Raw genomic sequence first — 26945 nt, forward strand, 5'->3', positions numbered from 1 at the left:
AACTTATCGTTCTATCAGCCTCAGAGAACTATTCCCTCAACGAGCGCCAGATAAATGCTCTTGCCTGTGCGGTGCAGCATCCACACTGTTCATCTGCTCTGTGCCGTCTTCCTGAAACACAACAACACAGAAAACACATTAAAACCAGACAAACCCACCTGTCTGTCACCTTAGCATCTTCTAAGTAGGCACTTGCACTTGGTGAGTGATGACAGTATTGGGCACAGTTAGCTTACCTAGCATAGGCATAGCTGTCCTTATTCTTTGCATATCCATTTATAAATGAATAGCCATTCATACCAGGGAAGGGACGCTGTTCCTTTAAGAGAGTTTTGTCACAAAGGAGCCAACGCGAACCACATGGTCATTTCCTACTGTTGCATATATGGGCTGGAAGCACACCATGAATTCTTCCGAGAGGTCGTGGCGCAGTGGGGGAGACCATGTCAATACGATGAGGAAGTTGAACACAAAAATATGTAACTTTTTTTTCCTATTCGTTCATGGGATGTGGGTGTCGCTGGCAAGGCCAGCATTTATTGCCCATCCCTAATTGCCCCTTGAGAAGGTGGTGCTGAGCCGTCTTCTTGAACCGCTGCAGTCCGTGTGGTGAAGGTGCTCCCACAGTGCTGTTAGGGAGGGAGTTCCAGGATTTTGACCCAGCGACGATGAAGGATCGGCCGATATACTTCTAAGTCAGGATGGTGTGTGACTTGGAGGGGAACTCGGAGGTGGTGGTGTTCCGATGCGCCTGCTGCCCTTGTCCTTCTAGGTGGAAGAGGTCGTGGGTTTGGGAGGTGCTGCCGAAGAAGCCTTGGCGAGTTGCTACAGAGCATCTTGTAGATGGTACACACTGCGGCCACGGTGCGCCGGAGGGAGTGAATGTTTAAGGTGGTGGATGGGGTGTCAATCAAGCGGCCTGCTTTGTCCTGGATTGTGTCGAGCTTCTTGAGTGTTGTTGGAGCTGCACTCATCCAGGCAAGTGGAGAGTATTCCATCACACTCCTTACTTGTGCCTTGTAGATGGTGGAAAGGCTTTGGGGAGTCGGGAGGTGAGACACTCGCCGCAGAATTCCCAGCCTCTGGCCTGCTCTTGTAGCCACAGTATTTATGTGGCTGGTCCAGTTCAGTTTCTGGTCAATGGTGACCCCCCAGGATGTTGATGGTGGGGGATTCGGCGATGGTAATGCCGTTGAATGTTATAGGGAGGTGGTTAGACTCTCAGTTGTTGGAGAAGCTCATTGCCTGGCACTTGGGATATACAAGGGAACAATGAGAGTCTTGTACATCAACCAAGACTTCCTTCGATGCAATTTCAGGCCTAACAGTCTAAGGCAGATCTTCCACCAACCCAGAGAGTTCCTTAGGCAGTCCCTCGGAACAGAGGATGACTTGCTTCCACATTAAAAATGAGTTCGCAGGTGACTGATGAGTCCAATGCGGGACCTGCAGTCTCTGTCACAGGTGGGGCAGACGGTGGTTGAAGGGGCAGGTGGGTGGGGTGCTTGGGTTGACGTGCGCTCCTTGCGCTGCCTGCGCTTGGCTTCTGCTTGCTCCCGGCGAAGAGACTCGAGGTGTTCGGCGCCTTCCCGGATGCTTCTCCTCCTCTTTGTGCGGTCTTGGGTCAGGGATTCCCAGGTGTCAGTGGGGATCTTACACTTTTTCAAGGAGGCTTTGAGGGTGTCCTTGAAGCGTTTCCTCTGCTCACCTGGGGCTCTCTTGCCGTGCCGGAGCTCCGAGTAGAGCGCTTGTTTAGGGAGTCTCCTATCGGGCATGCGGACAATGTGACCCGTCCATCGGAGCTGATCGAGCGTGGTCAAAGCTTCGATGCTGGGGATGTTGGCCTGAGCAAGAACACTGACGTTGGTGCGCCTATCCTGCCAATGGATTTGCAGGATCTTGCAGAGGCAGCGTTGGTGGCACCTCTCCAGTGCTTTGAGGTGCCTGTGCTTCACTAACTCAGCGAGTACAAATCAGGGCAAGCAGTGCGACGACGGTCTTTGTTCAAGACAATTCACAAGGACAAAAGATTACAGACCACTAGAAGGGAAAAATCGAAGGTTTGGAAGAAGCTTACAATTACATTACATATCAGCAAACGTCGCCTGACTAAGAACGCCCCTTCAGTTAGCCGCCTCTCAGATTAGCAGTTTACATTCATTGCACCATCAGGATGTACGGGTTCCGCTTACCTCTTCTGTGGAGTCTGGCTTGCCAGTAAACCGGCGCTCCTTTCGAGCTTTCCGTCTATCTCGCACAGATAGCCGATTCTGATTGCTATAGTCCGAATCCCCCTCTTCCCGGTTGCCGCCTTCTGATTCCGCAACTGAAAGAAAAGAAATAGTTCCAGCCGCACGTTAAAAAAAAAAAGAATTACAATGCGCTCTGACCTTTCTCTTAAAATAAGCGAATGCTTGAAGGAAGATACACTTGGTTAGCTGACCTCTTGCACCGTTGCTCACAGATACTCTGGGCTATGAAGAATGGCTGCTGGTGATTAGACGCCAACCTGGCCTGCATCTGTTCGGCCACTGCGCTAGAATTCCATGAGGAAGTGGCTAAAGTCGGTCCGGAGGTCAACTGGAGGCTATTTGCTGTTGGAAATTTCTCTAGATTGACAGCCCGCTTGGCTGCTTTGCCCCTTATCACCAGAACCTCTGCAGGTTATCTCTAGATCGGAATAAAACAGCACTGTATACTGCTCATTGGCAAACACAGCATCACCTGCATGGTAATTTATCCCAATGGTAAATGAAGTATTATCGTAAATTATATGAAATCTGTACTACAGTAATTCTACAATTTAACAACCAAAATTGAACCAATCGACTTTTGTTTATGAATATGACTAGCGTACACAAAGGCTTTATTCATGAAAAGTTACAAATTTATCAAGTGCCACTGGGAGGAGTCTGTACTTGTAGTTAATGTCTAGACTATAGTTGAATTCTAGTCTGTATTTTCAGTGATGTGCCCAAGGTACAAAATGTACTGAGAAAACGTCAGCAAGAATCTCATTCTTTCTACACGTTAGTATCTCCAGTCGAAGATGGCAACTGAAGGAGAAGCCAGTGGAAAGATCTGCACCTATAAAAGGAGACTGATTGCTGTTTTGGATAATGACCAGAACTAATGCTCTGAGATTCAAAACCCAGGCAACAAGTTGTTGGCATACTCAATATGGAACGCCCGCCAATTATTTCTAACTTTTTGGATTCTTTGTCTGGGACATGGGATAGAGGCCTTGTCACACTTTGCGAGCCTTCCACATGTCAGTAATTCACCAGGCCTGGCTGTCGTCACAATAACCTGACTTGTGTTCTCCCAAATAGTCTTTGTGATCTAACCACACTGCTGGTAGCATTGCAAAACTTGGAAAACTACAAGACACTGCCAAACTCAAGAGACCCAGGGTAAAGTGTCAGGTCAAGGTTAGGGCTCTTTAGGACATAAAAGGCCCAATTTTGAAACAGTATCAATCAACAACGAACGAACAACTTGCATTTATATAGCACCCTTAATGTAGTAAAACGTCCCAAGGTGCTTCATAGAAGCGTTGTCAGACACAAAATGGATACCGAGCCACATAAAGCGACATTAGGACCGGTGACCAAAAGCTTGGTCCAAGAGGTAGGTTGGTAGAATGGCAGAGGGGTTTAGGGAAGGAATTCCAGAGCTTAGGGCCGAGGCAGCTGAAGGCACGGCCGCCAATGGTGGAGCGATTAAAATCAGGGATTGCGCACGAGGCCAGAATTGGAGGAGCACATAGATGTCGGAAGCTTGCAGGGCTGGAGGTGGTTAGAGAGATAGGGAGGGGCAAAGCTATGGAGGGATTTGAACACTCTTTATGTGGCTTGGTATGTGACTTTCTTTGATAACGCTCCTGTGAAGCACCTTGAGATGTTTTACTATGTTAAAGATGCTATATAAATGAAAGTTGTTCATTTAGAAAGGAAGAAATCCACAACCAGGTTAAGCGTCGCAGAAGACCTGTAACCTTCCGAATGAGCAGTGAACAGGACTTATCTGGAGTAGTTCTTTTCCTGGTTACATAAGAACATAAGAAATAGGAGCAGGAGTCGGCCCTTCGAGCCTGCTCCACCATTCAATGAGATCATGGCTGATCTTCTGCCTCAACTCCATTCACCGGCCCTATCGCCATATCCCTTGATGCCTTTACTAGTCAGAAATCTATCAACTTCTGTTTTGAATATACCCAATGACTGAGCCTCCACAGCCCTCTGGGGTAGAGAATTCCAAGGATTCACCACCCTCTGTGTGAAGAAATTTCTTCTCATCTCAGTCCTGAATGGCCTACCCTTTATCCTGAGGCTGTGGCCCCTGGTTCTAGACTCCCCAGCCAAGGGAAACATTCTCCCAGCATCCACCCTATCAAGCCCTGTAATCATTTTGTATGCTTCAATGAGATCCCCTCTCATTCTTCTGAATTCAAGAGAATACAGGCCTAGTTTACTCAATCTCTTCCCGCCATCCCAGGAATCAATCTCGTGAACCTTCGTTGCACCCCCTCTATGGCAAGTATATCCTTCCTTGCCCTGCCTTGTGTTGCATTTCGTGTCTGATCCAGAGTTCTGATTTTTCAATGAGCTGGTACCTGACATCTTTTTGCGTGCAACATCAAATTACAATGCCCTCAAGAGTGATGATTAATGTATTATGCATTTGTAAACTTGTGTTCCAGGGTGTCTCAATTAACTAGTCAATAATGGATTAAATGACCTGGTGGGAAGCTCTCAACGCGCCGGCTTAGCAACCAATCATGGGTTTGAGCGAATTAGTAACAGGCTCGAGGGGTTGAATGGCCTATTTAACAACTATATGCTCTCAACTACACCATCTGTTGGACTTTCTATTTCAGGGAGAAAAATAGCATTTATTATCAAGGACTCTTGATAAGGCAGTAGTTTAAGCGTTGGGTCTTCAACTAGAGGGCCTCTGGTTCTAGTCCTTTCACTGCCAAAAGGTTCTTGCGTGAGTAATCCTCTTGAGCAAAGGGCTCGTCTCAAATTACAGGAAACTTTCGTTTAACCGGAGGTTAAATATCCGGAAAGCTCTATCTACCAGCAAAATTCAGGAGCCGTTTCCATTAAGTTTTTTTACTTCTCGTTGCTTTTTTTTTTCCAGTCAGGCTCTGCAAGGTCTAGCTGAAGCAGTTGCTTAGCTACAGAGACGCTTTTAAGCTGCGGCCGACAGTTTTGAAGCTGTTGCTAAGCAACAGGGTTTGTTGATTCACACGGAGCGCAAAAGCTCCGTATGTTTTAACATTAGCGCTGGTTTCTACGGCAGTTTTGATGGGACGGCACCAGCTCGGTCCCGTCAGTGCCGGATACCAGAAAGTTTCCTGTAGCTCCAATGTACCAAACTGCTAAACCGTTATTAATTCATATGCATATTAAAAAAAAAATCAGCATTATCCAACTAAAGTCTGCACGTAAAGACTGGCCTCAGTCGTGGCTCAGTGGGTAGCGCTCTCGCCTCCGAGTCAGCAGGTTGCAGGTTCAAGCCCCACTCCAGAGACTTGAGCACAAAATCCAGGCCGACACTCCCAGTGCAGTTCTGAGAGGGCGCTGCACTGTCGGAGGCGACGTTAAACCAAGGGCCCATCTATCTGCCCTTTCAGGTGGGCGTAAAAGATCCCATGGCATTATTGGAAGAGCAGCCCCCAGTGTCCTGGCCAATGTTAACCCCTCAACTCAATCAAAATAACAAAAACAGATGATCTGGTTCATGATCACATTGCTGTTTGGGGGAGCTTGCTGTGCGCAAATTGGCGGCCACATTTCCTACATCACAACAGTGACTACACTTCAAAAGTATTTCATTGGCTGTAAAGTGCTTTGGAACTTCCTGAGGTCGTGAAAGGCGCTAGATAAATGCAAGTCTTTCTTTCATTCTTTCAGACTCTTGGTCTTGGGTCAATGAAAGACAGAAGGACACTCCCCCTCTGGCCAGATTTTGATTAAGGGTTGGCTTCAGATAGGTTTTGGACATTTTAGTCAGTTAAGAACGCACATTATTGGCCAATTATAAAGCGCCAATGGAGGTGGTTAGACACAGACTGGTCTGGACAACCCAATCCTCCCAGCCAAAAAGATAGATGTGTAGAGTTGGGAAGCCTTGTTAGGGAATCAAGACATGCCGGACCCAGTGATGCCTGGTGCCAGTCTCTTGAGCAACGGGCGGATCTTAACCACTGCATGCCCCATCATAAGAACAATCAATCATTGAGCTTACACTGTATCTAATGTGCTAACTCACAACTGACATTTTTTATAATTCTATCTGGGCTGCAAATAAACTCAAAAATAAATGTTCATTAGCAAACGTAAAATAGCATACCAATAACCACATTCAGTTACAAACTACAGGAAACTCTTTTTTATCCGGCACTGACGGGACCGGTGTGCTGCCGGTTGATCAAAAAGTCCGGATTAGAGAGAGGTATACTTACTAAGGTACGAGAGCCCCGTACACGGCCACAGATCCAGGCATCCCTGTTGCATGGCAACAGGTGCAGGAACCCCGGTTACACGGCCACAGATCCAAGAACCCCGGTTACACGGCCACTAATATGAAGTAAAACTTACCTGAACCTACTCCTGAATTTTGCCGGTTAAGAGAGATTTCCGGTTATTTAAGTGCCGGTAAAAAGAGAGTTTCCTGTACTACCATTGATTCAACTAAGAAAAGCACTTTAAAAAATAGTTCATATAATTTTACAATACCTTTATCCGAGTCTTTAACTGAAACTGAAGGAATAGAATATATGGAGTAGCCGGAAGTAAATGATAAACCAGAGTTGAAGCCTTCCGTGGTCAAGGGCCTCAGTCGACTACCAGCTTCCTGTAGAGGCAGCAGAGAAAGCATTGTTTGGTTTGAGAGTACAGCAAAAAATGGTCACACTCCCAGGAACTGAGCATTTTTCGCTGGATCAGGCATGCTTTAGGTCCCCAATAACATGAAGGAGTCAGTTAGAATTGTCAGAACCCGAGCAATTGGCAGTCTGAGAACCCAACAGTACTGAAGGACAAAGCTTTCGAAAACGTTTCCAAGTACAGGAAACTCTTTTTTTAATCCGGCACCGGCGTGGTGCCGGTTTATCAAAAAGTCCGGATTACAGAGAGGTATAGTAAAAGGTACGAGAGCCCCGTACACGGCCACAGATCCAGGCGTCCCTGTTGCACAGCAACAGGTGCAGGAACCCTGGCCACAGATCCAGGTGTCCCTGTTGCACAGCAACAGGTGCAGGAACCCCGGTTACACGGCCACAGATCCAGGAACGGCCACTAATATGAAGTAAAACTTACCTGAACCTACTCCTGAATTTTGCCGGTTAACAGAGATTTCCGGTTACTTAGGTGCCGGCAAATCGAGAGTTTCCTGTACAAGCCTAGTTTCTCAGTATTTATGATGTCATTATTTTGCAGAAGTTCAAGGAATGTTTCTTAGCTCTGCATGTTTCGATACAAGACGCTAATCATTAGCACCATCAGTGTTAGCGCAAGCCCTATTTATAGCAGTGCGTACAGCGGGTTCCTGTGTAAATGCAGAAAGGTTAATCCAAGTCTGCTGTCAAATGCAAAACATAGGAAGAGGCGACGGCCATTCAGCACCTCGAGCTTGTTCTGCCAATTAGATCACGGCTGATCTGTACCTTGCCTCCATTTATCCGCCTTTGCTCTATATCCCTTGATACCCCTAACAAAAATCTATTGATCTTACAAAAATCTAGCGATCTTACAAAAATTTATCGATCAGTCTTAAAAATGTTAATTGACCCCTAGTCTCAACAGGTTTTTTGGGGGGGGAAAGAGAGTTGCAGATTTCCACTACCCTTTGTGTGAAGAAGTGCTTCCTGACATCACCCCTGAACGGCCTGGCTCTAATTTTAAGATTGTGCCCCCTTGTTCTGGACTCCCCCCACCAGAGGAAACCGTTTCTCTCTATCATCTTAAACACCTCAATTAAATCACCCCTTAATCTTCTATATTCAAGGGAGTACAAGCCTAGTCTATGCAACCTGTCCTCAGAATATAGACGAGCAAGTTTCAGGGAGATCCCAAAGAATGTTTTGCAGCAAGCAGATTTTTTTTTTTTTACTTTCATCTCAAGCATCATCAGAAAGCAGCCTATTTAAGATATGGCACTGGGGAAAAAAATACATCAGCTATGCACAGAGCATTACTGTCGCGTCTCTTTACAAAATGATTTTCTACCCAGCTGTTTGGTCAGCTGAAAAAGGCTCCGCATACAACAGATTCACAATGGTCAAGCTCTTATTATTCTGCTGCCGAACTATGCACAGGGAAATGCATTCAACATGTTGAACCATTCTTTATTCTTTCAGATTCCTATGCTGACGGGGATTAAATCATTTGAGTCAATCGTAGGCAAAGTACAGTAGCTCGATACTAGGAGTTGTTCAGTTTAAGGGTCATTTAACTCCCTCTTTCCCTGCCTAAAAGTTAGTTCAAATAAAACTAGTTTACTTGGAACATGCATTGCACAAACGCGAGTTCTGGATTTGAAGCAATAAAACCCAGCCATTCACTCCCAGCTTTACAACAGCACACAGAGAGCTCTGTGTCCTAAGCTGCACACATCCCAATGATCAAGCAGCTCATTTCAGCCGTTACAGCAACATGCACGCACAGCGCTCTGTCCTGGCATTTCTTGGCCCCTATTTTTTCCATCTTCGGTCGGATCTCCTTCACATACAATAAGAGTCAAACAAATTAGTGGCCAAAACTGGTGGAACTTCCTTATTTGAGGAAGGATGTTCTTGCCATGGAGGGATGCAGCGAAAATTCACCAGACTGATACCTGGGATGGCAGGAATGATGTATGAGGAGAGATTGGGTCAATTAGGCTTATATTCGCTGGAGTTTAGAAGAATGAGAGGGGATCTCATTGAAACTTATAAAATTCTAACAGGACGAGACAGACTAGATGCAGGAAGGATGTTCCCGATGGCGGGGTGTCCAGAACCAGGGGTCACAGTCTAAGGATAAGGGGTAAGCCATTTAGGACAGAGATGAGGAGGAGTTTCTTCACCCAGAGAGTGGTGAACCTGTGGAATTCTCTACCACACAAGGCAGTAGAGGCCAATTCATTAAATATATTCAAGAAGGAGTTAGATATATTTCTTAAGGCTAAAGGGATCAAGGGATATGGGGAGAAAGCAGGGACAGGGTACTGAGTTTGGATGATCAGCCATGATCTCATTGAATGGCGGAGCAGGCTAGATGGGCCGAATGGCCTACTCCTGCTCCTATCTTCTATGTTTCTATTAGTGTCCAAAACTGGCGGTGGGTTTCGTATTGGGGGAGGGCCATCCAAGACCAGCTTGTGGTACAAGTGTTAGATTACCGACTGTCGGCATGGCTTCCCTCAATCTTTCAACATCGACATACAAATGGATACATCATTCAAATAGGGGGGTGGCGTAGGGTGGAGAAGGGGAACCATTGGAATACTATCTCTCAATAATAACTTGGCACCTTCCAGAACCACGTGGGCCTGATCAATTGCCAGCTTCCTGATGCATCAGTTTCAGCATCTCATCTCAGTGTGAAGTAGCAAAGGAGACCCCCAAATGGGGCAACAGGACAATAAAATGCCCAGCTTAGAGCTGAACGTAACACAAAGGCGAAGAAGGGTGCTCTGTACATGGAAATTGAACCTTATTCAAAGATTGAGCAAGACCAAACCAATTGTAGGTAATTTACCATCCTTCCCTTTTTTGTTTTAATTGCCACATACAAATGAATTATACACGAGGTAATGCAGAAAACGGAGCTGGAGCACAGAAACATCAAAGCTCTTGAGACGTCAGATCTAGGGAATAACAAAGCACGCAGCTTAAAGTAGCTGCCTTGCGGATACAATCAATAGAAACCCATGCATTGGCTCATGAGGCGGCCACAGCATGAGCAGATCAAACCTTTACCCTGCCTGCTGGCTTTCAACCAGCTGAAGAAAGAGACAGATAAATTCCACTACTCCAAAAAGAAAATACTGCGGATGTTGGAAATCTGAAATAAAAACAGAAAATGCTGGAGACACTCGGCAGGTCAGGCAGCGTCTGTGAAGAGAGAGAAACAGAGTTAACGTTTCAGGTCGATGACCTTTCGTCAGAACTGGAAAAAAGCAGGAAATGGAACAGATTTTTAAGCAAGTTTAGGGTCTGGGAAAGGGGGGAGGGGATGAAAGAACAAAAGGGAAGGTCTGTGATAGGATGGAAGGCAGGAGAAGTAAAGAGACATTAAGAGATATTCAAGGCAAAAGGGGATGGTAATGGAACAGGTTAAGAAACAAAGGATGGCTCTAGATGGAGTGTAAATTGTGCTGGCAGAATGAAAGAATGTCTATGTTTTATATTTAGGTTATATGTTTTACATTTTACATTCATCGGTTGTTACAGGAAACTCTTCATTATCCAGCACCGACGGGACCGGCGTGGTGCCGGTTTATCAAAAAGTCCGGATTACAGAGAGGTATAGTTTTAAAAGGTACGAGAGCTCCGTACACAGCAACAAATCCAGGCTTCCCTGTTGCTTAGCAACAGGTGCAGGAACTCCGGCCACAGTCCAAGCATCCCTGTTGCTTAGCAACAAGTGCAGGAACCCCAGTTACACGGCCACAGATCCAGGAACTGCCACTAATATGAAGTAAAACTTACCTGAACCTACTCCTGAATTTTGCCGGTTAACAGAGATTTCCAGTTATTTAGGTGCCGGTAAATCGAGAGTTTCCTGTATATGTTTTAAGTTGTACGGTTATAGACTGCATGGTGCATGTGTGGCGTCCCCATTATCTTCCAAAGACGGTTTTGTTGTACTCTGAGTGGGGTACGGTTAAATGAATTGCTGTAGTAGTATTTGCGTGGGAAGTGCCATGGAGAATCAGCTAGTGTGTGTCTCTCTCTCTATATCTAATTTGCATTACTGCCAAGCTCCGTTTCTGCCATTCCTGGAAATATGACTTTGGCAACTATTCCTCTTCCTTAGTAAAGACAAATATGAAGTCATTCTTTAATATTTTTTCTCTCTGAATTCCAACTTCCCACTATTGTTTTGAAGTGGATTGATGCTTTGTTTCACCCTTTTGTATATTGCATAAATTTGAAAAGCTCTTTGTCGATTGAGATATCCTCGGCAGTCTTGCCTTCAGTGTTTCTCTTGGCTTCTCCCAATTTATTTCCTGACCTGCTTTGTCGTCTTGTCTTTATAACTGACCCAGTCCTCTCTGCCTTCCCGAATTTTCTCACCTGATAAGCCATCCTTTGTTCCTTAACCTGTCCCATTACCATCTCCTCTCGCCTTGAATATCTCTTAATGTCTCTTAATCTCTCCTGCCTTCTATCCTATCACAGACCTTCCCTTTTGTTCTTTCATCCCCTCCCCCCTTTCCCAGCCTCTTCACTTGCTTAAGAATCTGTTCCATTCCCTGCTTTTTCCCAGTTCTGACGAAAGGTCATCGACCTGAAACGTTGACCCTGTTTCTCTCTTCACAGATGCTGCTTGACCAGCTGACCAAGATGGCGGCCGTGACGGCCCGGTGCTGAGATCGCTCTCCCTGTTTCGGGCGCCCAGCTCTCGCCGCTCGCTCCCGCAACTGGAGTGAGGTGCTCGGCGAGTCGGGCGGAGGCAGCGCAGCGCGGTGAGCAGCAGCAGCAGCCAAGCCGACCCGCTGGAGCGCATCGGCCGGCAGCTCCTCGGCGGGAAGGAATTCCGACTGGGAGAAGGGGAGCCGAGCATGGCGGCCGTAGGCCGACCCGGGACAGGGAGAAGTAGGCCCCGGGCCGTGGAGCGTGGAGCCGGCGACGGTGAAGAGGAGGCCGCATTGGAGCATTCACATCCCGACGATGTGTTCGGCGAGTCGGGCAGAGGAGCGCAGCGCAACGAGCAGCAGCAGCAGACTCACGACACGCTGCAGCACGTCGGCCGGCAGCTCCATTTCGGGTAACTCGCAGTCCGGATGGGAGGAGGGGAGCCGGGCATGGTGGCCAGAGCGGGAGAAGCAGGCCACCACACGTGGAGCCGGCAACAGTGAGGAGGAGGCTGCGGTGAAGAGGAGGACGGAGCGGCTGAGGGACATCGTGCTCCCACTGCCACGGGAAGCCATTGTATTGACTCTGAACGCGGCGCTGTATGTATAGCTGACGCGTCCCGACGGGGAACAAGCATTCCATTGTACTTGTTACATATGGCAAATAAATCTAATCTGAATCTGAATCTGAGTATCTCCAGCATTTTCTGTTTTTATTTCAAATTCTACTACTCGTTGAGTCACACATTCCTCGCTAATGGGTTTAACCTGCCGTTTTTGTGACCAAAAACCAGACTGACTGCTGCGGCATCAGCGGAGGTAAATGCCAGTAAAGTGGCCAAGGTAGTCCTCAGCGAGGCACCATGTGACGCTCCCGCAACTGGTGGTTGTGTCAATGCTGACACCCCGGTCACTTTCGTGGCAAGTGACTTTGATCCCGAGTTCAATCCTGGTCAGCTTCAGTTATCGGGTGAGAAAATTCGGGAAGGCAAAGAGGACTGGGTAAATTATAAAGACAAGAAGACAAAGCAGGTCAGGAAATAAATGAGGAGAAGCCAAGAGAAACACTGAAGGCAAGACTGCCGAGGATGTCTCAATCGACAAAGAGCTTTTCAAATTTTCGCAATATACAAAAGGGTGAAACAAAGCATCAATCCACTTCAAAACAATCGTGGGAAGTTGGAATTCAGAGAGAAAAAATATTAAAGAATGACTTCATATTTGTCTTTACTAAGGAAGAGGAATAGTTGCCAAAGTCATATTTCCAGGAATGGCAGAAACGGAGCTTGGCAGTAATGCAAATTAGATATAGAGAGAGAGACACACACTAGCTGATTCTCCATGGCACTTCCCACGCAAATACTACTACAGCAATTCATTTAACCGTATCCCACTCAGAGTACAACAAAACCGTCTTTGGAAGATAATGGGGACGCCACACTTGCACCAAGCAGTCTATAACCGTACAACATAAAACATATAACAACCGATGAATGTAAAATATAAAACATATAACACCCACTGGTGGATGGTACAAGGACTAGGGGGACACAGATTTAAGGTTTAGGGCAAGAGATACGGGGGGATGTTAAGAAAAACTTTTTTACGCAGCGAGTGGTGAGGACCTGGAACTCGCTGCCAACAGAACTGGTGGAAGCGGAGACACTCAATGTTTTCAAGGGGAGACTGGATAGGCACCTGATGGAAATAAACTTGCAGGGCTACGGGGATAGAGTGGAGGAATGGGACTGACTGGATTGCTCTACAGAGAGCCGGCACGGACTCGATGGGCCGTATGGCCTCCTTCTGTGCCGTTACGACTCTATGGCTCAACATATAGACTGGGGAATGGAGCATGGTTGTGATGTGCAGCTGTTAAACTGGCCTGTCCCGTCAAGGCCACTGCTCAGCTACTCTCTGTAGGGAAGTGACTGAAATAGGTCAGAGTTTAAGTGCTGTTTGGCGAGGGAGATTGGCAGATGGCCAGGAATGTGCAAATCTCTGGCTCTAGGTCAAGGAGGAGGGACGAGAAACAGCACACACTTCACCCTCCTGTTTTAAATACTGTGGAGACGAGCAGAGATTCTCAAAACTTCGATGAGAAATGGATGTAGCGGCACTTAAAATAGATGAAGCACCTGGTGTGGAGAACAAGCAGCCAGGAGTTGGGGGCTGACATGAGTGAAGTTTTAATTGCCTTTTTATTAAGTTCACTGAACTTGGGAGGAGTTTCCGAGAATTGGAAAGGTAGCATAAAAGATGGCTGAAGAAGAAGAGAGACAAGAGGGTAGCCCTTTCCAAGCTGGAAATAGATTGCACGTGGAGAAGCCTAGATGTCAATTTTAGGGTCCCTTGCCCAGAGTCACTTAATAGCAACGTTCCTGTGAACTGTGCTTTGTTCTGCGCGGCCTGTTTCCTTTAATGCGCGGTCTCTTTAAATCTTTTGCACGTGCACGATACATAGAAGATAGGAGCAGGAGTAGGCCATTCGGCCCCTCAAGCCTGCTCCGCCATTCAATGGCTGATCATCCAAATTCAGTACCCTGTCCCTGCTTTCTCCCCATATCCCTTGATCCCGTTAGCCTTAAGAAATATATCTAACTCCTTCTTGAAGAGATTTAATATAGGACATTAGTGAACCAGATGGGTTTTTATCCGATAATTTCATGGTTACCATTACTGATACTAGCTTTTTATTCCAGATTTATTTAATTAACTGAATTTAAATTTCCCAGCTGCCGTGGTGGGATTTGAACTCACGGATCACTGATTACTAGCCCAGTGACATTACCACTATGCTACCATTCCCGTAATACAATGTAAAAGCCGGTGAGCAGCCTGCGAGGGACCCTTCAGATTACTGCGCGGCCATGCCTGCACTTCAGCGGGAACATTGCTTTGGGGGGGGGGGGGGGGGGGGGCGACAAAAATTCCAAGTTTGCGGATGATCCCAGAAGTGCAGATAATGAGAAAGAACGGGGACCAATAGTTGGCAACTGCAGTGCAATTTGGGTAGGCTAAATTAGCACGGGGTTTGAACAAGAGGACAAGGAGCTCGAACTGGATTCGAGTATTCTGCTCCAGAGAGAGTTTGCAGCAATACAATAGACATCCAGACTAACTGGTTACCAGGTTTTAGAGCACAATTATGCTTTTTTTTGGCAAATACAACTATGTCTGGATTGACCTTCTGAAGCGAATGGAAGGAGTCAAGATACATCCTGGGAAAGGCGATATTATGAAACAATTCTACGGAAGGATTTTGAGACATTAGGATAAGGTTGTCCTTAGTCCTATCAAGTACAAGTTTACAGCTCAATCTTGCAGACAACCCAGGCAAATAACAGTGCAGTATTATTGCTGCAGGATGAATGACGGCTTCAAAGAGCACATAACCTTCGTGACTCTGCCCCCTTCCCTTCCCCAGTTGATTGCTTATTGTACGTGGAGAATAAATGCAGGAACATCCACACAAGACTGAAATTTCCATAGCAATTTTTCCCCTCGAGCAATTCCTCCCTGACGCACACCCAGCATTGGTCAATGAAGCTGGAGCACGTCGGCGGGAAGGAATTCCGACTGGGAGGAGGGGAGCCGAGCATGGCGGCCAGAGGCCGAACCGTGAGAGGGAGAAGCAGGCCCCGGGCCGTCGGACCGTGGAGCCGGCGACGGTGAGGAGGAGGCCGCGGCGACCGGAACATTCACATCCCGACGATGTGTTCGGCGAGTCGGGCGGAGGCAGCGCAGCGCAGCGAGCAGCAGCCACGACGACCCGCTGCAGCACGTCGGCCGGCAGCTCCATGGTGGGAAGCTCGCAGTCCGACTGGGAGGAGGGGAGCCGGGCATGGTGGCCAGAGGTCGGATCGTGAGCGGGAGAAGCAGGCCACCACTTGGAGCCGGCAACAGTGAGGAGGAGGCCGCGGTGACGAGGAGGACGGAGCGGCTGAGGGACATCGTGCTCCCACTGCCACGGGAAGCCATTGTATTGACTTTCTGAACACGGCGCTGTAAGAATAGCTGACGCGTCCCTACGGGGAGTAAGCATTCCATTGTACTTGTACTTGTACTGGTTACATATGGCAAATAAAATTGAATTGAATTGAAGCAACCACTCTTCTGCAGACAGCCAACGGGGCTACAAGTAAACAAGTAGATTCACGTTGCCTCCTTTTGGGAAAGTGCTTCCTCGCGAGATCAGAAACTCAAGCTCATGTCCATGGCAGTATCCAAGCGCAATAACCTACTGATCCATTGAAGACCGTTCTGTTGCCAGCTTCAGTAGCTTGATTCTTGTTATCTGCACACTCTTACCTTGTCCTCGGTCACTAAACTCCTCCCTTTCTTGCCATCATTCTCTTTCCCTTCTTCCCTCCTCTCCAGCTGGTCCTGGGATTTTTTCTCCTCAGTAGAAATACCTAGGGTCTTCTCCGCCTCCTTTAGATCTGTTAGAGTAACACCCTATGAACAAACAGAAGCACAAATTGTTTTTTTAAGTCAAGCAGAACCACTTCTTTCCTGAAGTACTTACATGGTAAGAAACAATCATACATTCCAATTAAATTCCATCGATGCCAAATGCAACCCTAATTTTCTCTACACAACGTCAATTATTGGGAAGCTTACCGTCACAGTTACCACTACTTTGGACTTCAAACGGGACGGACAAATAATGAGAATGCAAATTCATGCAAAATGATCTACATTCATTTTCTTAAACTTGTCATTAATTGAATTCTGGAACATGTTCCACTCAAAACGTCACCCTGTTTTCTAGATGCTAACAGACCAGCTGTGCAGTTCCAGCATTTATCTCTGACTTCCAACTGCTAGTTTTTCTTCAAGTAAAACTGTCTGTTAATGAATTCTCCATTCAGACACAAACCAGTACTGGGGATGAAGATATTGACCCAAAATGAGCAGTCCAAAGGTGACTATGGAAGGATTTCACTGCACTTTTATGCTAAGTACAGTAGCTAAATTTAAACTGCAAAATGAAATGGTCACATTGTAGTCACTAAAGTCGTATTAAAGCAGCCAGGTTTAGCACTGGTTACAGCAGGTTAACACTGACCTGTGTCGATCGCCTGGACTGTCGAGCGTGTCGCGACCGTGCCTTTCTTTGGGATTCCGATTCCTCATCTCGCACTGGGGTAAGGTATAATCTGCAGAAACGAGATGGGGGTTTAAACCAAGTGAAGTGCTTGCACTTTGAAGAGGCCAAACATGTTCCTTGAGAAGTGCACAGATAATCAGTCAGTGCAGCGATGATTGATTGGGTTGACCAGAAGGGGTTGCATACCTCCCCCCTGGAGCAATGGCTCACTGATACTGATCCTTCTAGCTTTGGCAAAACGGGCAACTACGCACTAATCCACCAGTGGTGTAAGTGTGTACCTACATTAGAGGTGGCTTTCAGTGAGAGGCTAGTAGCGACAGCATGATCCTCCAGCCTTTCAGGAGGGTCTATTACTCCCCACTTTAAATTGCTCTTTGGTCATTCAGCCGCAGGTGCATCCGGATTTACACCCATTTTTGACCTTAACTACGTTTTATGCAACGTTTCATCATTACAATTGTGCAGACATTGCTCCTAAGTTTGACGGGAGTCTATCCAGGAGTATGGCCTTTGTAATGGTAATTTGATTGATTGCTGTGCACAAACTCCGTTCCCTAGCGACCAACTCCATCCCCCTCCCTGGTCACTGTTTGAGGCTGAATCACACCGTTCACAACCTTGGCGTTCTATCTGATCCCGAGATGAGCTTCCGACCACATATCTGCGCCATCACCAAGGCCGCCTACTTCCACCGTAACATGGCCCGTCTCCGTCCCTGCCTCAGCTCATCCGCTGCTGAAACCTTCACCCATGCCTTTGTTACTTCTAGACTTGACTATTCCAACGCTCTGCTGACCAGCCTCCTGTCTTCCACCCTCCATAAGCTTGAACTCATCCGAAGCTCTGCTGCCCGTATCCTAACTCGCACCAAGTCCCGTTCGCCCATCCTTCTTAGGCAGTCCCTTGAAACCGAGGATGACTTGCTTCCACATTAAAAATGAGTTCGCAGGTGACTGATGAGTCCAATGTGAGACCTACAGCCTCTGTCACAGGTGGGGCAGACGGTGGTTGAAGGGGCGGGTGGGTGGGGTGCTTGGGTTGACGTGCGCTCCTTGCGCTGCCTGCGCTTGGCTTCCGCTTGCTCCCGGCGAAGAGACTCGAGGTGTTGGGCGCCTTGGGCCAGGGATTCCCAGGTGTCGGTGGGGATGTTACACTTTTTCAAGGAGGGTTTGAGGGTGTCCTTGAAGTGTTTCCTCTGCCCACCTGGGGCTCTCTTGCCGTGTTGGAGCTCCGAGTAGAGCGCTAGTTTTGGGAGTCTCGTATCGGGCATGCGGACGATGTGACCCGTCCATCGGAGCTGATCGTGCGTGGTCAAAGCTTCGATGCTGGCCTGAGCGAGAACACTGACATTGGTGCGCCTATCCTGCCAATGGATTTGCAGGATCTTGCAGGATCACCCCTGTGCTCGCTGAGCTACATCCCAGTCCGGCAACGTCTCAATTAAAAAATTTCCATCCTGGTTTTCAAATCCCTCCATGGCCTCGCCCCTCCCTTGCCCTGTAACCTCCTCCAGCCCCGACAACCCTCTGAGATCTCCGAGCTCCTCCAATTCTGGCCTCAGCTCCAAATTACCAGCCGAATAAAATAGCATATTAAAAAAAAGGTACAACACACACCTGCCCTTACGATAGAGCCAATTATGCGGTTTAATGGGCGCAATGCTGCGGAGATCCATCTAGGTGACCCTGAGCTTCCGCTCGCTTGCCACTTTAACTCTCTATCCCACTCTGACCTCTCTGTCCTCAGCCTCCTAGAGTGTTCCAAGCAAGCTCGAGGAACAGCACCTCATCTTTCCACTAGGCACTTTACAGCCTCCCGGCCTTAACATTGAGTATAATAACTTTAGATCTTAACCACCGCTGCCATTTTCTCTTGGACATTCTGCAACCATTTTACACCTCCTCTGGATCCATCGGCTGTTTCCCCGTTTGTCCCATTATCACCTCCTTTCGCCTTGCGCCATGATCCTATTTGTCGCTTAATCAGTCCTCCCCTCCACCCATATCACAGAACTTTCCCTTTTGTTCTTTCCCTGCCCTCCCCCCTCCGCCCCGCTCTGCATTTGTTGAAAAGCTGCTCATCGCTAACCTCTTCCAGTTCCGGTGAAAGGTCATCGATCTGAAACGTTAACTCTGTTTCGCTCTCTACAGATGCTGCCTGACCGCCTGAGTGCTTCCGGCATTTTCTGTTTTTATTTCAGATTTCCAGCACTATTTTCCTTTTGCACGTATTTCTCAGTTAGTGCTGTGCCTTCTGTTGCCTAGACCCTAAGCTCTGGAATTCCCTCCCTAAACCTCTCTAACTCTCTCTCCTCCTTTAAGACGCTCCTAAAAATTTAACTCTTTGATTTGGTCACCTGCCCTAATTTCTCCTTATGTGGCTCCGTGTCAAATTTTTTGTCTTCTAACACTCCTGTGAGGCGCCTTGGGACGTTTTACTACATTAAAGGCGCTATATAAATACAAGCTGTTGCTGTTGTTAGTGCCAAAAGCTATCTTACCTGCGCCTCTCTTTAAAGTCTGTGGTGCTTGTGGGAGCAGTGGTACCACCTTGGTCTGTGACTGTAAAGTCCTTTGGCATCTGGGAGCTGGGGTCTCTACCCTGCTGGTAGTTAGAGCTTGAAGTGGAAAACATTGAAACAGTTCAGAAAAAACACAAAATGAAAAAAAAAGTAAAAACAGATCTTTTTAAACTTTCCATCTTTTAGTTCTTATGAACAAGGACACGCTCTATAGCCCCTGCAGCCCTCTTCAAACACCCTCTTTCCTCCTGTGGGTCAGTTGATAACACTCTTGCCTCTGAGTCAGAAAGTTGTGGGTTCGAGACCCACTCCAGAGACTTGAGCACAAACATCCAGGCTGACTCTCCAGTGCAGTGCTGAGGGAGTGCTGCACTGTCGGAGGTGCCGTCTTTCGGATGAGACGTTAAAACTGAGGCCCCGTCTGCCCTCTCAGGTGGACATTAAAGATCCCATGGCACTATTTCGAAGAAGTGCAGGGAAGTTATTCACGGTGGCCTGGCCAATATTTATCCCTCAATCAACATCACAAAAACAGATTATCTGGTCATTATCACATTGCTTTTTGTGGGAGCTTGCTGTGCGCAAATTGGCTGCTGTGTTTCCTACATTACAACAGTGACTACACTTCAAAAGTACTTCACTGGCTGTAAAGCGCTTTGGGACGTCTGGAGGTTGTGAAAGGTGCTATAGAAATGCAAGTCTTTCTTCCCCTCAGGATGTGTATGTATAGTAATTAGACCCTATGGCTATAGGGGACACATCAGTTACACACAGCTTCACCTTAGCAGCAGAATACATTGTGTGCTTGAGGATCCTTTCCTTACCAAACACAGTATTCTCTGACTCACTGTGAGCATGACATGAATATGGTGGTGTAGTGGGAATGATACAGGGCCCCAACTTCAAATCTCACTATGGCAAATTGTGAAGCTGAATTCAATTTAACAGGAGGTCCACTAGTCCATAAATAAGTTACCGGATACAATCAATCAGCCAAAAGCTCTCCATTTACTCAGAGTGGAATTGTGCAGGGCCGCTGATACACTGTGCATCGGATAAGTGCCTGCATACATAGCTGTGGTTTCTAAACAGAGAGCGGTGAACTGGTGCAAGTACAAAAGTAGAGGAAGTGTACTCAAGATTTCCATAATTAACGACAGAGCGAATACCCAGCAATTTAAAAACTCGGGTTGCTTTTTACTTCAAAACTAAACCAGAGGATAATTTCAAAGGCTTGCGTCATTTTGTTTTCAGATCGAAAGGCCCAACACTGATAGATTGGCACGAAAACATTTTTCTTAATTCACATTTTGGGAATAAACTGAAATCCACTTTTTATTATTTCTGACATCGACAGAAATGCTACGACAGTTTGAAAATAGACAGTTCACTAATAAATCTAATATGGAATGAATGAGAAATCTCTTTAACCAGAGAGTGGTGAGGATGGGGAACTCGCTACCACAGGGAGTGGTTGAGGTGAATAGCACAGATGCATTTAAGGGGAAGCTAGATAAACACATGAGGGAGAAAGGAATAGAAGGATATGCTGATGGGGTGAGATGAAGAGGGGTGGGAGGAGGCTGGTGTGGAGCATAAACACCGGCACGGACCTGATTGGCTGAATGGCCTGTTAATGTATGAAAAGGGCTGGACGACAGAAGAAGTTTGAAACCACAAAATGAGGTCACCCCGTAGACTGCAACATTCGCCAGCGCGTGCTCCAGAACTACAAGAGGGACTTCACTCCAGGTCGCTGTTCCAAAATAAGGAATATTGAACCAGACTGAAGACCAGTTTACTCCAAGCCCGTACTCACCTTACTGCATGCTCAGCGCAAGTCTCGGGCACACTGAACGTCCTTCCGATAGGAGTCGGGGGCACTCTGGCCAGACGGGTCTCCCGCACGTCTTTGTCCTGCAGAGTTGAAATTAGTACGACGTTAAAAAAAAAAAGTCGTTTTTCAGTAGTCGCACTTCAAAGTGTCACACTTTGTTACAGATGTAAAACAACCTCTGGGAGAAAGCCAGTCATTTTCCCAATGGGCTCTTCTGACCGGGAGCCAGGAATTTGCAAGCAGTTCTTTCTTCGACAGCACCTCCCAAACCTGCGACCTCTACCACCTAGACGGACAAGGGCAGCAGGCGCATGAGAACACCACCACCTCCAAGTTCTTCACCCAGAGAGTGGTGAACCTGTGGAATTCTCTACCACACAAGGCAGTAGAGGCCAATTCATTAAATATATTCAAGAAGGAGTTGGATATATTTCTTAAGGCTAAAGGGGTTGAGGGATATGCTGAGAAGGCAGGGACAGGGTACTGAATTTGGATGATCTCATTAAATGGCAGAACAGGCTCGAGGGGCCAAATGGCCTACTCCTGCTCCTATCTTCTATGTTCCCCTCCAAGTCACACACCATCCTGACTTGGACATATATCGGCCATTCCTTCATCGCCGCTGGGTCAAAATCCTGGAACTCCCTACTTAACAGCACTGTGGGAGCACCTTCACCGCACGGACTCACCACCACCTTCTCAAGGGCAATTAGGGATGGACAATAAATGCCAGCCTTGCCCAGTGACGCCCATATCCCAGGAACTAATTATTTTTAAAAGCAGTTACAACAGCCCAGTGATTGATTGCCAAGAATCCAGAAGCAAGCTACAATAACCTGGGCGGGCCATTTATGCAATTTCCTTACAGGGAGTAACAGTGCAGTGGTTATAAAATGACGGACCGAGATTGACAGCTAAACATCACAACGGTACTCTAGATCCCAGAATACATGTGAGCAATGCCAGGGGAGATACACTAGTGTAACTTAAGTAACAGTTTTTATGATCCAGAAAGAGATCTTTTAAAAAATCAATTATTTTTAGCATGCACGAATGCTTATAAATAGAAGAAAATCGAAACATTTTGTTAAAGAGACACCCTAAAAGTCAGGCGTAACTTAAAGGGCCGAGAAAGTAGTAGATATTTCCACTGTATCGTCCTGATGGTGCACAATCTGACTGAAGAGTGGTCTTCCTTCTTTTCTCTCTCCTCTTTCCCCTCTCCACCACCCCCCCCACCCCCTACACCAGCTTCTCCTGTGGTCTGCTACATAAGGTTACATAGAACTTTACAGCGCAGAAACAGGCCATTCAGCCCAACAGGTCTATGCCAGTGTTTATGCTCCACGCGAGCCTCCTCCCATCTTACTTCATTCAGCCCCATCAACATATCCTACTCCTATTTCACGCGTGTGTTTATCCAGTTTCCCCTTAAATGCATCCATGCTATTCGGCTCAAATCACTCCCGGTGGTCGAGAGTTTCAAATTCTCATCACTCTCGAGTAAAGAATTCCTTATTGGATTTTTTTTAAAGCTTTTGTAACCCAATTTGAGCCAGAAAGTACCGAATCTCAAAGCAGTTTTTAGGTTGGTGACTCAGCCTATTGGGCTGGACCGAACCGATCAAAACTCTTTACTTGTAGCCTTGGGATAGTTATAATTTATCTATAGTTAGTTAACCACAGACGAGCTATCTATATTTTGCCCAAAACACATTCAAAACCACTTTTGGTATTCTCTTTTCATTGTGTAAAATAATCTCAAGACTAGACGGCGTTACATTTGTCAACGTCTATTCCCAGCTGATCCGTGGCTCACATTTCCTCTTTCTCGGTGTTCCACTGTATCCCAGCTGCTGCTTCGCGCCCACCCCACCGACCACATCCTCCTTTTCTACCCGATTTAACAACATGACCGACACCTAAAATCAGCCACCACAATCAGATTACAGTACACAATGTGTAACGGCCCACCACCGCGATGGGGAAAGAAAGGCAGTGACTCTCAAGTAAGCGGTTCCTTTTAAAATAAAAGAATCCCCGTACATATTTGGAATCTTAATTGTTTCAAGCAGCTTCTCACATACCCAGTTTGTAACTCATCAGCTTTCTTGCTCGCTCAACACCACACACACTGACCCAAGCTGACAAGAGCATTCTTTCTGTCTGTCTCACAAATGCTCGTCATCGCTCTCTCTCTTCTCCCACCACCCCCCCAACCACCGTGCATTGCATCCGACCTGCCTTTGGTCATTCTGGTAGTGCTGGCTTCTGTAGTTCAGTGCTACGCACCGCTCAGCATCAACACAGACTTGATCAGGCATGGGGGAGGGGGGGGGGCGGGAAGGGATGCTAAGTGAACGACTACAAAAGAAGATTGGCATGGCTCCAATCAGAGAGCAGGGCCACCAGTGCAGAGCAAGAATGTTCCTGCTGTTGACCAGATCATCACTGGCTTAGACACAACACGGACAGGGTTACCTTGGGCTCAGTGGCAGCACTCTCGCCTCTGGGTCAGATGCTCGTAGGTCCAAAGCCCCACTTCCAGGACATCTTGGCTGGCACTTCGGCGCAGTGCCGAGGGAGGGCATCTTTCAGATGGGACGTGAAACAGAGTCTGCCCTCTCGGGTGGGATGCAGCAGGGCTAGTTATTTTTGCAGGCTGCGGTACATACACTTCCCAGTCTCACATGCCACAGGCATCAATGCGCATTTGAAAATTGGTCCTTTGAAAAAAGGCCACTGACTGTTCAATGCAGAGCCATTATGTCATTCTGTCCAGCGGTGCCATTTGGACAGTCCTGCAATCACCGATTGGATCAAAATAGTTGGAACAGGCGTTTCTCAAGGAGTCATCAAGCCAATCTATTCAACTGCAAGCATTTCAAGTTTCCAGAACATTCTTTGGGGGGGGCGGGGGGGGGGGGGGGTATTTGTGGGGGCAAATGATGTTTTGAATCCTATGAATGTTCGACTTCCTAAATATAGCTATGAGAAATACCAGTTTTTAATTTCCTTAGTTCTGGGATATCTTCTAAAGAAAGAAAGACTTGCATTTATATAGCACCTTTCACGACCACCGGACGTCTCAAAGCGCTTTACAGCCAATGAAGTACTTTTTGAAGTGTAGTCACTGTTGCATTGTGGGAAACGCTGCAGCTGATTTGCGCACAGCAAGCTCCCACAAACAGCAATGTGAAAATGACCAGATAATCTGTTTTTGTTATGTTGGTTGAGGGAGAAATATTGGCCCCAGGACACTGGGGAAAACTCCCCTACTCTTCTCCGAAATAATGCCACGGGATCTTTTACGTCCACATGAGAGAGCAGACGGGGCCTCAGTTTAACATCTCATCCGAAAGACGGCACCTCTGACAGAAATGTGGAGTTATATCTTGGCTGTTGGGTCAATTGGTCAGAGGCCGTTAGAGGTACGAGGAAAATTAGATGGTTCCACGGTTGCATACAGCCATGCAGTAAGTATGTAGAGGTTTAGTGGAGACAAAGCAGCTTTGTGTTTTGATATTTCAAAGAACAGTAAAGTGCGTCAGCTGTGGCTCAGTGGGTAACACTTTCGCCTTTGGGTTCAAGTCCCACTCCAGTGCAGTACTGAGAGGGTGCTGCGCTGTCAGAGGTGCTGTCATTTGGATGAGACAGAGGCCCCGTCTACTCTCTCAGCTGGACTTAAAAGATCCCATGGCCGCTATTTCGAAGACGAGCAGGGGAGTTTTCCCCGGTGTCCTGGCCAATATTTATCCCTCAATGTCACTAAAGCAGATGATCCAGTCATTATCACATAGCTGTGTGTGGCAGCTTGCCGTGCGCAAATTCGCTGCTGTATTTCCATTACAACAGTGACTGACGTAAGAAAACTACTAGACACTTGGTCTAAGCGTTAAACAAAGCTTTAATCAACTGTTTTACAACATGGAGGTCTAGTTGTGTCCTTCACTAGTTCCTGTTAAGAATGTCCTGCGCAAGCTGGGCCCGTGCCCCAGTATTTACACTCTCCCTGGACAGCGCCACCCGCAGGCCGCTCAGTATTATTTCATACGTCTTTCTTTCATGAATGACTGATTCATGTAAGTGACCACACTTCAAAAGTGTTTCAGTGGCTGTGAAGAGCTTTGGGATGACCCGAGGTGGTGACTGGCACTGTAGAAATCCAAGTCTTTCTTTGCAACTACTGCTTGTACTGAGACCTGTTAAGTTATCTGTTTAACGATCAATAATTTCTCCTACTGGTTTATAGCCCGATTATTTATAAAGCACCTTCATAAAACGCAGGGCAAACAGTGCGCACTTCATGTACGTGTACACTCCAATAGGAATCTCAGAATAGCAAGACAAATGATGAACTCGACTAACCTTCTCATCTGAGCCTAACCGTGGGGAGGAAGCAGAGCGTTTGATAGGGCCCACTGGAGTCTTCTCAGGGGGACTCTGTGCATCTTGCAATGCACCATAGCTGCCGGTTTTCCGAAGTCCAGTGCGCCAAGCTTCAGGAGGGGCTTCTTGCTTGACAGTTGGCTGTGTAGACGGGCCAGTGAACTGCATAGAAGGAATGAGAGAAAATAAAGCGTTTGCAGAACACATAAATAGCTTAATTATACTTTTGATGCATATCCCCCTGGCACTGCTTTGGGTACTTGTTCAGAGGATGGGATGTTTGCAAATAATAAAGTGGGGAACTGAACTAAGCAAGATTGAACTCACCCTTGTTAGATGCTGAGAGGTTGTTTCCCCTGGCTGGCAAGTCTAGAACTAGGGGGTCAGTGTCTCAGGGTAAGGGGTCGGCCAGTTAGGACTGAGATGAAGAGAAATTTCTTCACTCAGAGGGTTGTGAATCTTTGGAATTATTTACCCCAGAGGGCTGTGGATGCTCAGTCATTGAGTGTATTCAAGAATAAGATCGATAGATTTTTGGACACTTCGAATCAAGGGCTATGAGGAGAAGGCAGGGACAGGGTACTGAGTTTGGATGATCAGCCATGATCTTATTGAATGGTGGAGCAGGCTCGAGGGGCCGAATGGCCTACTCCTGCTCCTATCTTCTATGTTTCTATGATCTTATTGAATGGTGGAGCAGGCTCGAGGGGCCGAATGGCCTACTCCTGCTCCTATCTTCTATGTTTCTATGATCTTATTGAATGGTGGAGCAGGCTCGAGGGGCCGTATGGCCGACTCCTGCGCTTGTTCTTGTTATACCGAATAATCAGGGCCGCAATACTGGGAACACGGTTAAACTTTGGTTATATTAAGCTTTTAGTGCTGCACTTGTAGGCAATATCTTATTCTAAGTTCAGTACAGACACCACCCCTCACAATCCAATGTTACCTTTCCTTACATCAGTAGCAGCAACATATCCATAAAGTCCTGGTTTGCACAGTTGTAGCCCTATACAGGCTGCACAATGTGCACAAATCAGGAGAAATTTAAGTGCCAGTGCACATTTTCTGGTTCACAGAATCCATAGGATATATAACACAGAAACAGGCCATTCGGCCCAACCAGTCCACTCGATCCTCCTCCCGTCTGTAGGGACAGGGTCACTGGCAAGGCTTGGAAGCTAAGCAGAGCCAGGCCTGGTTAGTACCTGGAGGGGTGACCATCAGGGAAGACCAGGTGCAGAAGGTCACGGAAGGAGCCCCGGGAGGGGTGGCTGGTGAGCAGGCCCGGGCGTTGGGCTGAAGATTGTCGGACAAGAGGAATGGTGGAAATGGAATGGCGGCGCGCACAGACGCAGCGGCTTTGCTTCTCCCAGGACGGTGCTATTTACGTTTAATGTTAATGTTATTTGTACTGGACTCATGGGAGCTTGCAAGATCACATTTCGTTGTTCATGTACTTGTGCTTAGTACAATGACAATAAAGTTGAATTATTATTATTATTATGTCT

General features: G+C 47.1%; 1 protein-coding gene across 1 annotated transcript in view; it reads right to left on the bottom strand.

Moving 5' to 3' along the window:
* LOC147099542 (protein phosphatase 1 regulatory subunit 12C-like) overlaps positions 1–26945 on the bottom strand; it is a 94173-nt gene that overhangs the window by 26608 nt on the left and 40620 nt on the right. The window contains exons 10-17 of the mRNA XM_085969779.1: positions 25414–25596; positions 21028–21125; positions 19188–19304; positions 16643–16733; positions 15883–16029; positions 6747–6864; positions 2193–2326; positions 65–111 (exon numbers count right to left, since the gene is read on the bottom strand). Coding sequence (XP_085825905.1) covers positions 65–111; positions 2193–2326; positions 6747–6864; positions 15883–16029; positions 16643–16733; positions 19188–19304; positions 21028–21125; positions 25414–25596 — 935 coding nt within the window. The remainder of the gene's footprint in view (positions 1–64; positions 112–2192; positions 2327–6746; positions 6865–15882; positions 16030–16642; positions 16734–19187; positions 19305–21027; positions 21126–25413; positions 25597–26945) is intronic.

Source organism: Somniosus microcephalus, chromosome 28, assembly GCF_052327205.1.
Source record: "Somniosus microcephalus isolate GS21.2 chromosome 28, FLI_Smic_1.0, whole genome shotgun sequence".
Lineage (NCBI taxonomy): Eukaryota > Metazoa > Chordata > Chondrichthyes > Squaliformes > Somniosidae > Somniosus > Somniosus microcephalus.